The sequence below is a fragment of the Oncorhynchus kisutch genome, linkage group LG13 (assembly GCF_002021735.2).
Source record: "Oncorhynchus kisutch isolate 150728-3 linkage group LG13, Okis_V2, whole genome shotgun sequence".
In the NCBI taxonomy this organism is placed as follows: domain Eukaryota; kingdom Metazoa; phylum Chordata; class Actinopteri; order Salmoniformes; family Salmonidae; genus Oncorhynchus; species Oncorhynchus kisutch.
Window position 1 is genome coordinate 21,541,107 of NC_034186.2, and position 14,372 is coordinate 21,555,478.

General features: G+C 40.9%; 1 protein-coding gene across 4 annotated transcripts in view; it reads right to left on the reverse strand.

Annotated features, from left to right (window-relative positions):
* The window catches only part of LOC109902767 (pre-B-cell leukemia transcription factor 1), a 108,752-nt gene extending 107,841 nt beyond the window's left edge, over positions 1–911 (reverse strand). Inside the window, exon 1 of one of the 4 annotated variants that reach the window (XM_020499394.2) lies at positions 209–911. In XM_020499394.2, coding sequence (XP_020354983.2) covers positions 209–393 — 185 coding nt within the window. In that variant the 5' untranslated portion in view covers positions 394–911. The remainder of the gene's footprint in view (positions 1–208) is intronic. The other 3 variants (XM_031785759.1, XM_031785757.1, XM_031785758.1) reach the window with 3 other exon arrangements.
* Between the last annotated feature and the right edge of the window lie 13,461 nt (positions 912–14,372).

Consider the following 14,372-nt stretch of genomic DNA (forward strand, 5'->3'; position numbering starts at 1 on the left):
CAAATGCGCGCTCGCCCGTTTATCATTATGGGCTGATGAGCTCGAATGCGTAATTGTTCTCCATTTCATCAATATAATATTTTTCACTAGAAATCTGACTGACTTCAAATGTCTTATTATCGATCGTAATTGAATGCATACAGTAGTTTGCCACACATTCCTTGTCCATGTTGACAAGGTAGGCTACTGAGCACAGCTGGCCCCTTACCTGGCTTGAGCTTCGTCCAGACTCTGATCTGTGATGGTCATTATTTGCTGTAAAATGTCTCCAATGTCCTGTTTTCTCCCATCGCCTTCCGTTCCTCCCGTGCCTTCCATGTGTTGCGACAGGCCGGGGTGCCCTGCCATCCCTACTCCCGCATGAGAGTGCATCAACCGCGGCTGCTCGTCCATTTCTTCCGATCTATTTATAAGCTCTCACCTTCGCGTCAATTTCGCAAAAGAGAATCCTTGACCAAATTCCTTCCCACCCGGGTTCGGGGGTTCCACGTTCTGGTTCGCACTCTTGCGCTCCGGAGTTCTCCAAGACACAGAGTCAGAGGGGAAGCCCTCTTTCTCGCTCTCTCTGCTCTTCCAGCTGGTCTGAAGTGAATCTGAAATCTGATCTGAAATGCTGCCTTGTGCAGATCAGACTGCGTGTAAAAGATAAGCAGACTTCAACTACAACTATGAATCTGGACGCGTATTCCTTTCATGTGTCAGAGCCTGTCTCTTCCCGAAACACAATCCCGTTTTCTCCGAGAGACAGCGCCGTATCTAAGGTGAGTTATGGAAACCTGAATTTCAAGGCTATTTCGATTTATTCCATCCGCTTGCTTTTGTTGCATACAGCACGGAACGGCAGTCACTGGAAGGCAGCACATAGCGAGAGTATAAAAGTCAGACTCCGCCTACGCGACATGATTGGGAATAGAGACCATTTAGCCCCACCTTGAGGTGCCTCTCGTGAAACGTCAATCATAGCGCTGTGTGAAGGAGCAAAGCTTGGAGATGTGGCCAGCTGTAAGCACTGGGACAGTTCAGAGTGGCAACCCTGTGATGGATAGAACCTGAACTACAAATAAATAATAGTGGGTTGACACAAGAGGTCTGCGGTAGTTTTCCCCTCTGACCACACAAGCATCAACACTTCCTCTCCACACCAGTCCATTTAATCCTCTGCCTGTTGCCAAGAAGCAGACTTATTCCACTGCAGTAGCCTACACTAATCAAAACAATCGACCATCTCCTTCATTTAAGGAAAAGTATTCTACTGAACACAAATATAAATGCAACATGCAACAATTTCAAATATTTTACTGAGTTAGAGTTCATGTAAGGAAATCAGTAAATTGAAATAAATTCATGAGGCCCTAATCTATGGATTTCACATGACTGGGAATACAGATATGCATCTGTTGGGCACAGATACCTTTAAAAAAGTTAGGGGTGTGGATCAGAAAACCAGTCAGTATCTAGTGTGACCACCATTTGCCTCATGCAGCGCGACACATCTCCTTCACATAGAGTTGTTCAGGCTGTTGATTGTGGCGTGTGGAATGTTGTCCCACTCCTCTTCAATGGCTGTGAGAAGTTGCTGGATATTGGCGGGAACTGAAACACGCTGTCGTACACGTCGATCCAGAGCATCCCAAACGTGCTCAATGAGTGACATGTCTGGTGAGTATGCAGGCTCTTGAAGAACTTGGACATTTTCAGCTTCCAGGAATTGTGTACAGATCCTTATGACATGGGGCCATGCACTATCATGCTGAAACATGAGGTGATGGCGGCAGATGAATGGCACGACAATGGGCCTCAGGATCTCTTCACAGTATCTCTGTGCATTTCTGTTCAATGTCCGTAGAGAAATAAGCTTTTTGCGCTATGGAACATTCCTAGGATCTTTTATTTCAGCTCATGAAACATAGGAACAACATTTTACATGTTGTGTTTATATTTTTGTTCAGTGTAGATAGATAAGGTACTTATTTAAAAATGTATGCCAGAGAAGAAGAATCCACTTACTAAAGTAGAATGATCACACTGAAATACATTAGGCAAAAATTGCATAACAACATATATTACAATAATAGGCTATTCATATTTAGTTTGATACAATGTAACATTTGATTAGAGTAGCCTAAAACCATGCCTATTTCAGTGCATATTTACACTTGAATTGTGGTGCATTGAGAATGCACACTGCCCTCACATTGTTTATGTTATTTCAGGTAGGTAGGCCAAGATGTTGTTTGTATGTTGGAGGGCTGCGCATGGCTGGGTTTGGCTGGGCGCTCCTAATGTAAGCCGGTGACCCATGGTGCGCAGCCAAGCAGTAAGGCCCATGTGTGTCTGGCCAGGCTGAAAAGTGCCCTTCAGGCCCAGGCAGCACAGCACAGGGCTGTGTGCCAAATGGCACGCTATTTCCTTTATAGGGCACGACTTTTAACCAGAGCCCTATGGGGAACAGTTTGCCATTTGGGACAGAGCCCGAATCACAGCCCTCAGTCAATAGTACCACTGTTCCTGTTGCTTTAGTGGGCGTACACAGCTAGGGGAGGGGAGGGAGCAGCCAGGTCACTCCAGATCCAAGGCGATATTCAATGTTTGCGCAGGTTCACAGAACGTCGGAAGATGCCTTCAAAACCATCCACTAGAACCAACGGTGAGCGCTATTACCATCAAGAAGGCTTATGTCTTTCTAGGGTGTTGTGGATGGAGATGGTGGAAGGGCTTAACCCTGCCAGCTCCAACGGCTGTATGTTCAATCCCAGTGCTAGGTACTCGTTTTTTATTTATTTATTAACCCTATCCTGAACTTTAACCTTTAACTTAACTATTTTGGAATTAATGCCTAAACATAACTGTCGAAATGTGATGTTTACCCCCCCCCCCCCCCCAAAAAAAAAGACCTTTGAACTCTGAAGTCAAACAGTTTCACACTGTGAGATCTTGTTGGAGGAAGAGCCCAGGCTCTTGAGTGTGGATGTTACGTATGAACAATGCTGTACTATTCAGGATGCTAGATTTGCACTCAGATTTAAAAAATTGATTTGTTGGTATGGAATATAATACTCATAGGTGAAAATTATCTAGAGTAGCAATGCACTTCCATTTTTTATCAAATCATATATGTTCCCTAAAACCCAACAGTGTTCTAAGATGAATGTGCTTTATCATATATATTTTTTATAATCACGCCAAGTGTTTTATTTTTATAACAAGAATAACAAAAAAATATACACATGACCTGAGCCCATTGGAATACAGCTGTTTAGCATATTGAGTTTGAGCTGTACTGACAGTGACATGTCAGACTCTTTCTCCCACAGTCCCTGGTGAAGCCAGCAAGCTGCAGAGCTGTGTCCTAGCTCTTCCTGCACACACACACACACACACACACACACACACACACACACACACACACACACACACACACACACACACACACACACACACACACACACACACACACACACACACACACACACACACACACACACACACACCACACACACACACACACACACACACACGCACACACGCACACACCTACACACCTACACACACTGAAAATACCTGAGGGGGATTGTGTGTTTCAGCACCAGACATTTACACTGAGTAACATCTGCTGAGCTCTCTTATCAGCCAAGACATTTAGCTATCTAAACATGTGCTGATGCTATTTTATGTTATTAAATTCTATTCATGGCCACCAAACACATAAACCAACAAGAGATTATTATTGAATCAAATTAATGATTTAAAGTATGTTATACGGATTACCTATTAATCCGCCATATAGTTAAAACCACAGTCTTGAAAGACCACATGTACATGCTGCACAAACCAACTGGAAAACAATAGAAAATGCTAATAACCCAATTAGCTACATTATTTGCAGTAGTGATCAGTTGTACAATATAAATTGCCATGGCAATGCATTTGTTCATTTCATATGAGACGATATTGCCCTGGCTAACACGATTCTCTGTAATATAATTCCAGTTATTAAAAGTAATGACAGCAGCAGCCTCTAACAGTCCTGTCAAATATCACACCATGGTGGGGGCAGAGCAGCAGGCCTAGCCCCACACAACTCCTTTTAGAACCATAAAACATAGAGCATCGGATGGGAACTGTTGATTGAGGACGTTCTCTCTAAGGATAGAATACGCCCTATTTCAGTAAAGTGAAGAGGGGCTTTTGCTTTGCTTCTTATCAAGCGAAACCAGTTCAGACAGGAAACCAGAGTGTTTGCATCAGCTGATAGCAATAGCTGATATTGCACCGATTAGATTCATCACCCTACATTAATACTGCAGTGGACTAAATCAGGGTCACACAGAGTTTTTCTTGGTAGTCTTAAACAAAACTTTGAAACACAAGTATACACCTCATACACATGGTTAATAAGGGCTTAAAAATACTAATATACATGTACCTGTACCATGTCAGATAAAAAGAGTTGAAATATATCATATTTTGTGTTTGCATCGCAATGTTGCATTTTATATACACAGAGTAGAGAAAACATTATGAACACCTGCTTATTCCATGACATATACTGTCCAGGTGCATGCAGGTGAAAGCTATGATCCCCTATTGATGCCACTTGTTAAATCTACATCAATCATTGTAGATGAAGGGAAGGAGACAGGTTAAAGAAGGATTTTTAAGCCTTGAGACAATTGAGGCATGGATTGTGTGTGTGCCATTCAAAGGGTTAATGGGTAAGACAAAATATTGAAGTGCCTTTGAACAGGGTATGGTAGTATAGTAGGTGCCAGGCGCACCGGTTTGTGTCAAGAATGGCAAAGCTGCTGGGTTTTTCACTCTCAACAGTTTCCCGTGTGCATCAAAAATGGTACACCACCCAACAGTTGTGTCAAGTTGGACATCCAGCCAACTTGACACAACTGTGGGAAGCATTGGAGTCAACATGGTCCAGCATCCCATTGGAACGTTTTTGACACCATGTAGAGTCCATGCCCCAATGAATTGAGGCTGTTCTGAGGGCAAAAATGGGTGTGGGTTCAACTCAATATTAGGAAGTCGTTCTAAATATTTTGTACACTCAGTGTATATCAGAGAAGACTGAAATATAACAAAAACGTTTGACATAAAATCACCGGATTTTCAGTGGGTTTTTTAAATAATGTTTATTAAATATGAAAAAATGAAAAATATGAATAACATTCCACCCATGAGGCCACTAGATGACGATTTGGTAATTTGACTGCAGGAAATGGCTGTAGTACCATTGCGGTCTATTTAGATGAAGAGTTCTGCACACACACATCCTCTGATGGCCGCACAAGCTATGCGCTTGTGTTTCTTTGTGACATGTTCCTGTTTTCCAACCACCCACGCCAGTCTCCACCTGTTTGGGCTCTGACTTTGTTTTAGTCAGGGGGATTGGTACAGCTATACACCGCACACACTGCCTGTAGTATATTATTATGGTCATTATTTAGCTATGTAAGTTATTGTGTGTACATTCTTAGTTGTTCTTTTTTTCTTGTTAAGTGTCATGTAGAATACTGTAAGATTTAAAAAAGGGAAAGGATTGAGATCTCACCCAAAATATGTAAGAAACATCTAATCAGGCAGCGTGGAAGAACAGTCACTGTATTACTTGGTCCTTTTAATGACATGGGATGGGAGAGAGAGAGAGTCCATGTGACAGTGTGAGCGTGGGAATGAGGCCTCAGCTGTTCATTGCTTTTATGTTTACTGAGACGACTGACTAAATGCTGCTGACTCTCAAAGACATATTCTGTCAGACTTGAGACTTTCCTTCTCTGGAATTGTGTACAGCAAAACATAATATGATATTATGACATACCACTGCTCTTATTTCTAATGACTACACAGTACTTTTACACTGTAAAGCATAAATATTATGTCCATTTCATCAACACTAATATTAAAATGAATATTGCAGTATAGACACAGTGGTGCAGTAGGCTACATTTCATATACTGTCACTATTTCTCAAAACAATAGATGGTATGAGATGAACACATTGATGTCTGCCCTTCCCTAACCCTCCCCTGAGGCAGTAGCAGATATATATTGGTACATGATACATTCTTTTACAAGACAGAGGCGGGGCTGAGTGTATCAATCCATCAGCCAATAAAGATAGTAATTCATCCATCAATGATAACAAGAAATAGAAACAGTGTCATCTCCAGTCAGTGTGAAGGAGACAGATCTATATCCCTGCAGCTACTGAAACTGTGTTGAACATAGAACTATAGCTATTGGACTAATCCCAGAACGGAGTACCAAATCTAACAGTCTGTCACCAGAGACAAATAGAACCAAATCTAACAGTCTGTCACCAGAGACTAATAGAACCAAATCTAACAGTCTGTCACCAGAGACAAATATAACCAAATCTAACAGTCTGTCACCAGAGACTAATAGAACCAAATCTAACAGTCTGTCACCAGAGACTAATAGAACCAAATCTAACAGTCTGTCAACAGAGACAAAGAGAACCAAATCTAACAGTCTGTCACCAGAGACTAATAGAACCAAAACGAACAGTATGTCACCAGATTATAATAGAACCAAATCTAACAGTCTGTCACCAGAGACTAATGGAACCAAATCTAACAGTCTGTCACCAGAGACTAATGGAACCAAATCTAACAATCTGTCACCAGAGACTAACAGAAAAAAATATAACTGTCTGTCACTGGAGACTAATAGATGCAGATCTAACAGTATGTCACCAGAGACTAATATAATCAAATCTAACTGTCTTTCACCAGAGACTAATAGACCAAATCTAACACTCTGTCACCGAGACTGACAGAACCAAATATAACTGTCTGTAACCAGAGACTAAAAGAACCACATCTAACAGTCTGTCACCAGAGACTAACAGAACCAAATCTAACAGTCTGTCACTAGAGAATAATAGATCCAAATCTAACAGTCTGTCACCAGAGACTAATAGAACCAAATATAACAGTCTGTCACCCGAGACTGACAGAACCAAATCTAACTGTCTGTAACCAGAGACTAATAGAACCAAATCTAAGTCTGTCACCAGAGACTAACAGAACCAAATATAACAGTCTGTCACCAGAGACTACTGGAACCAGATCTAACAGTCTGTCTTCAGAGACAAACAGAACCAAATATAACAGTCTGTCACAGGAGACTAATAGAACTAAATCTAACAGTGTGTCACCCGAGACCAATGGAACCAAATCTAACAGAACCAATTCTAACAGTCTGTCACCAGAGACAAATATAACCAAATCTAACAGTCTGTCACCAGAGACAAATAGAACCAAATCTAACAGTCTGTCACCAGAGACTAATAGAACCAAAACGAACAGTATGTCACCAGATTATAATAGAACCAAATCTAACAGTCTGTCACCAGAGACTAATGGAACCAAATCTAACAGTCTGTCACCAGAGACTAATGGAACCAAATCTAACAATCTGTCACCAGAGACTAACAGAAAAAAATATAACTGTCTGTCACTGGAGACTAATAGATGCAGATCTAACACTCTGTCACCGAGACTGACAGAACCAAATATAACTGTCTGTAACCAGAGACTAAAAGAACCACATCTAACAGTCTGTCACCAGAGACTAACAGAACCAAATCTAACAGTCTGTCACTAGAGAATAATAGATCCAAATCTAACAGTCTGTCACCAGAGACTAATAGAACCAAATCTAACAGTCTGTCACCCGAGACTGACAGAACCAAATCTAACTGTCTGTAACCAGAGACTAATAGAACCAAATCTAAGTCTGTCACCAGAGACTAACAGAACCAAATATAACAGTCTGTCACCAGAGACTACTGGAACCAGATCTAACAGTCTGTCTTCAGAGACAAACAGAACCAAATATAACAGTCTGTCACAGGAGACTAATAGAACTAAATCTAACAGTCTGTCACCCGAGACCAATGGAACCAAATCTAACAGAACCAATTCTAACAGTCTGTCACCAGAGACTAACAGAACCAAATCTAACTGTCTGTAACCAGAGACAATAGAACCAAATCTAAGTCTGTCACCAGAGACAAACAGAACAAAATCTAACAGTCTGTCACCAGAGACTAACAGATCCAAATCTAACAGTCTGTCACCAGAGATTAATAGAACCAAATCTAACAGTCTGTCACCAGAGACTAACAGAACCAAATATAACAGTCTGTCACCCGAGACTGACAGAACCAAATCTAACTGTCTGTAACCAGAGACTAATAGAACCAAATCTAAGTCTGTCACCAGAGACTAACAGAACCAAATATAACAGTCTGTCACCAGAGACTACTGGAACCAGATCTAACAGTCTGTCTTCAGAGACAAACAGAACCAAATATAACAGTCTGTCACAGGAGACTAATAGAACTAAATCTAACAGTCTGTCACCAGAGCCTAATAGAACCAAATCTAAAAGTCTGTCACCAGAGACTAACAGAACCAAATGTAACAGTCTGTCACCCGAGACCAATGGAACCAAATCTAACAGAACCAATTCTAACAGTCTGTCACCAGAGACTAACAGAACCAAATCTAACTGTCTGTAACCAGAGACAATAGAACCAAATCTAAGTCTGTCACCAGAGACAAACAGAACAAAATCTAACAGTCTGTCACCAGAGACTAACAGATCCAAATCTAACAGTCTGTCACCAGAGACTAATAGAACCAAATCTAACAGTCTGTCACCAGAGACTAACAGAACCAAATATAACAGTCGGTCACCGGAGACTGACAGAACCAAATCTAACTGTCTGTAACCAGAGACTAAAAGAACCACATCTAACAGTCTGTCACCAGAGACTAACAGAACCAAATCTAACAGTCTGTCACTAGAGAATAATAGATCCAAATCTAACAGTCTGTCACCAGAGACTAATAGAACCAAATATAACAGTCTGTCACCCGAGACTGACAGAACCAAATCTAACTGTCTGTAACCAGAGACTAATAGAACCAAATCTAAGTCTGTCACCAGAGACTAACAGAACCAAATATAACAGTCTGTCACCAGAGACTACTGGAACCAGATCTAACAGTCTGTCTTCAGAGACAAACAGAACCAAATATAACAGTCTGTCACAGGAGACTAATAGAACTAAATCTAACAGTGTGTCACCCGAGACCAATGGAACCAAATCTAACAGAACCAATTCTAACAGTCTGTCACCAGAGACAAATATAACCAAATCTAACAGTCTGTCACCAGAGACTAATAGAACCAAATCTAACAGTCTGTCACCAGAGACTAATAGAACCAAATCTAACAGTCTGTCACCAGAGACAAATAGAACCAAATCTAACAGTCTGTCACCAGAGACTAATAGAACCAAAACGAACAGTATGTCACCAGATTATAATAGAACCAAATCTAACAGTCTGTCACCAGAGACTAATGGAACCAAATCTAACAGTCTGTCACCAGAGACTAATGGAACCAAATCTAACAATCTGTCACCAGAGACTAACAGAAAAAAATATAACTGTCTGTCACTGGAGACTAATAGATGCAGATCTAACACTCTGTCACCGAGACTGACAGAACCAAATATAACTGTCTGTAACCAGAGACTAAAAGAACCACATCTAACAGTCTGTCACCAGAGACTAACAGAACCAAATCTAACAGTCTGTCACTAGAGAATAATAGATCCAAATCTAACAGTCTGTCACCAGAGACTAATAGAACCAGATCTAACAGTCTGTCACCAGAGACTAATGGAACCAGATCTAACAGTCTGTCACCAGAGACTAATGGAACCAGATCTAACAGTCTGTCACCAGAGACTACTGGAACCAGATCTAACAGTCTGTCTTCAGAGACAAACAGAACCAAATATAACAGTCTGTCACAGGAGACTAATAGAACCAAATCTAACAGTCTGTCACCAGAGCCTAATAGAACCAAATCTAAAAGTCACCAGAGACTAACAGAACCAAATGTAACAGTCTGTCACCCGAGACCAATGGAACCAAATCTAACAGAACCAATTCTAACAGTCTGTCACCAGAGACTAACAGAACCAAATCTAACTGTCTGTAACCAGAGACAATAGAACCAAATCTAAGTCTGTCACCAGAGACAAACAGAACAAAATCTAACAGTCTGTCACCAGAGACTAACAGATCCAAATCTAACAGTCTGTCACCAGAGACTAATAGAACCAAATCTAACAGTCTGTCACCAGAGACTAACAGAACCAAATATAACAGTCGGTCACCGGAGACTGACAGAACCAAATCTAACTGTCTGTAACCAGAGACTAAAAGAACCACATCTAACAGTCTGTCACCAGAGACTAACAGAACCAAATCTAACAGTCTGTCACTAGAGAATAATAGATCCAAATCTAACAGTCTGTCACCAGAGACTAATAGAACCAAATATAACAGTCTGTCACCCGAGACTGACAGAACCAAATCTAACTGTCTGTAACCAGAGACTAATAGAACCAAATCTAAGTCTGTCACCAGAGACTAACAGAACCAAATATAACAGTCTGTCACCAGAGACTACTGGAACCAGATCTAACAGTCTGTCTTCAGAGACAAACAGAACCAAATATAACAGTCTGTCACAGGAGACTAATAGAACTAAATCTAACAGTGTGTCACCCGAGACCAATGGAACCAAATCTAACAGAACCAATTCTAACAGTCTGTCACCAGAGACAAATATAACCAAATCTAACAGTCTGTCACCAGAGACTAATAGAACCAAATCTAACAGTCTGTCACCAGAGACTAATAGAACCAAATCTAACAGTCTGTCACCAGAGACAAATAGAACCAAATCTAACAGTCTGTCACCAGAGACTAATAGAACCAAAACGAACAGTATGTCACCAGATTATAATAGAACCAAATCTAACAGTCTGTCACCAGAGACTAATGGAACCAAATCTAACAGTCTGTCACCAGAGACTAATGGAACCAAATCTAACAATCTGTCACCAGAGACTAACAGAAAAAAATATAACTGTCTGTCACTGGAGACTAATAGATGCAGATCTAACACTCTGTCACCGAGACTGACAGAACCAAATATAACTGTCTGTAACCAGAGACTAAAAGAACCACATCTAACAGTCTGTCACCAGAGACTAACAGAACCAAATCTAACAGTCTGTCACTAGAGAATAATAGATCCAAATCTAACAGTCTGTCACCAGAGACTAATAGAACCAAATCTAACAGTCTGTCACCCGAGACTGACAGAACCAAATCTAACTGTCTGTAACCAGAGACTAATAGAACCAAATCTAAGTCTGTCACCAGAGACTAACAGAACCAAATATAACAGTCTGTCACCAGAGACTACTGGAACCAGATCTAACAGTCTGTCTTCAGAGACAAACAGAACCAAATATAACAGTCTGTCACAGGAGACTAATAGAACTAAATCTAACAGTCTGTCACCCGAGACCAATGGAACCAAATCTAACAGAACCAATTCTAACAGTCTGTCACCAGAGACTAACAGAACCAAATCTAACTGTCTGTAACCAGAGACAATAGAACCAAATCTAAGTCTGTCACCAGAGACAAACAGAACAAAATCTAACAGTCTGTCACCAGAGACTAACAGATCCAAATCTAACAGTCTGTCACCAGAGACTAACAGAACCAAATATAACAGTCTGTCACCCGAGACTGACAGAACCAAATCTAACTGTCTGTAACCAGAGACTAATAGAACCAAATCTAAGTCTGTCACCAGAGACTAACAGAACCAAATATAACAGTCTGTCACCAGAGACTACTGGAACCAGATCTAACAGTCTGTCTTCAGAGACAAACAGAACCAAATATAACAGTCTGTCACAGGAGACTAATAGAACTAAATCTAACAGTCTGTCACCAGAGCCTAATAGAACCAAATCTAAAAGTCTGTCACCAGAGACTAACAGAACCAAATGTAACAGTCTGTCACCCGAGACCAATGGAACCAAATCTAACTGTCTGTAACCAGAGACAATAGAACCAAATCTAAGTCTGTCACCAGAAACAAACAGAACAAAATCTAACAGTCTGTCACCAGAGACTAACAGATCCAAATCTAACAGTCTGTCACCAGAGACTAATATAACCAAATCTAACAGTCTGTCACCAGAGACTAACAGAACCAAATATAACAGTCTGTCACCAGAGACTAATGGAACCAGATCTAACAGTCTGTCACCAGAGACTAATGGAACCAGATCTAACAGTCTGTCACCAGAGACTAATGGAACCAGATCTAACAGTCTGTCACCAGAGACTACTGGAACCAGATCTAACAGTCTGTCTTCAGAGACAAACAGAACCAAATATAACAGTCTGTCACAGGAGACTAATAGAACCAAATCTAACAGTCTGTCACCAGAGCCTAATATAACCAAATCTAAAAGTCACCAGAGACTAACAGAACCAAATGTAACAGTCTGTCACCCGAGACCAATGGAACCAAATCTAACAGAACCAATTCTAACAGTCTGTCACCAGAGACTAACAGAACCAAATCTAACTGTCTGTAACCAGAGACAATAGAACCAAATCTAAGTCTGTCACCAGAGACAAACAGAACAAAATCTAACAGTCTGTCACCAGAGACTAACAGATCCAAATCTAACAGTCTGTCACCAGAGACTAATAGAACCAAATCTAACAGTCTGTCACCAGAGACTAACAGAACCAAATATAACAGTCGGTCACCGGAGACTGACAGAACCAAATCTAACTGTCTGTAACCAGAGACTAAAAGAACCACATCTAACAGTCTGTCACCAGAGACTAACAGAACCAAATCTAACAGTCTGTCACTAGAGAATAATAGATCCAAATCTAACAGTCTGTCACCAGAGACTAACAGAACCAAATATAACAGTCTGTCACCAGAGACTAATGGAACCAGATCTAACAGTCTGTCACCAGAGACTAATAGAACCAGATCTAACAGTCTGTCACCAGAGGCAAACAGAACAAAATCTAACAGTCTGTCACAGGAGACTAATAGAACCAAATCTAACAGTCTGTCATCAGTGACTAATAGACCAAACCTAACACTCTGTCACCAGAGACTAATAGAACCAAATCTAACAGTCTGTCACCAGAGACTAACAGAACCAAATGTAACAGTCTGTCACCCGAGATCAATGGATCCAAATCTAACAGAACAAAATCTAACAGTCTGTCACCAGAGACTAATAGAACCAAATCTAACAGTCTGTCACCAGAGACTAACAGAACCAAATATAACAGTCTGTCACCCGAGACTGACAGAACCCAATCTAACTGTCTGTAACCAGAGACTAATAGAACCAAATCTAAGTCTGTCACCAGAGACTAACAGAACCAAATATAACAGTCTGTCACCAGAGACTAATGGAACCAGATCTAACAGTCTGTCACTAGAGAATAATAGATCCAAATCTAACAGTCTGTCACCAGAGACTAACAGAACCAAATATAACAGTCTGTCACCAGAGACTAATGGAACCAGATCTAACAGTCTGTCACCAGAGACTAACGGAACCAGATCTAACAGTCTGTCACCAGAGACTAATGGAACCAGATCTAACAGTCTGTCACCAGAGACTAATAGAACCAGATCTAACAGTCTGTCACCAGAGGCAAACAGAACAAAATCTAACAGTCTGTCACAGGAGACTAATAGAACCAAATCTAACAGTCTGTCATCAGTGACTAATAGACAAAACCTAACACTCTGTCACCAGAGACTAATAGAACCAAATCTAACAGTCTGTCACCAGAGACTAACAGAACCAAATGTAACAGTCTGTCACCCGAGATCAATGGATCCAAATCTAACAGAACCAAATCTAACAGTCTGTCACCAGAGACTAACAGAACCAAATATAACAGTCTGTCACCCGAGACTGACAGAACCGAATCTAACTGTCTGTAACCAGAGACTAATAGAACCAAATCTAAGTCTGTCACCAGAGACTAACAGAACCAAATATAACAGTCTGTCACCAGAGACTAATGGAACCAGATCTAACAGTCTGTCACCAGAGACTAATGGAACCAGATCTAACAGTCTGTCACCAGAGGCAAACAGAACAAAATCTAACAGTCTGTCACCAGAGACTAACAGAACCAAATTCAACAGTCTGTCACCAGAGACTAACAGAACCAAATGTAACAGTCTGTCACCCGAGACCAATGGAACCAAATCTAACAGAACCAAATCTAACAGTCTGTCACCAGAGACAATAGAACCACATCTAAGTCTGTCACCAGAGACAAACATAACCAAATCTAACAGTCTGTCACCAGAGACTAATATAACCAAATCTAACTGTCTGTAACCAGAGACTAATAGAACCAAATCTAAGTCTGTCACCAGAGACTAAC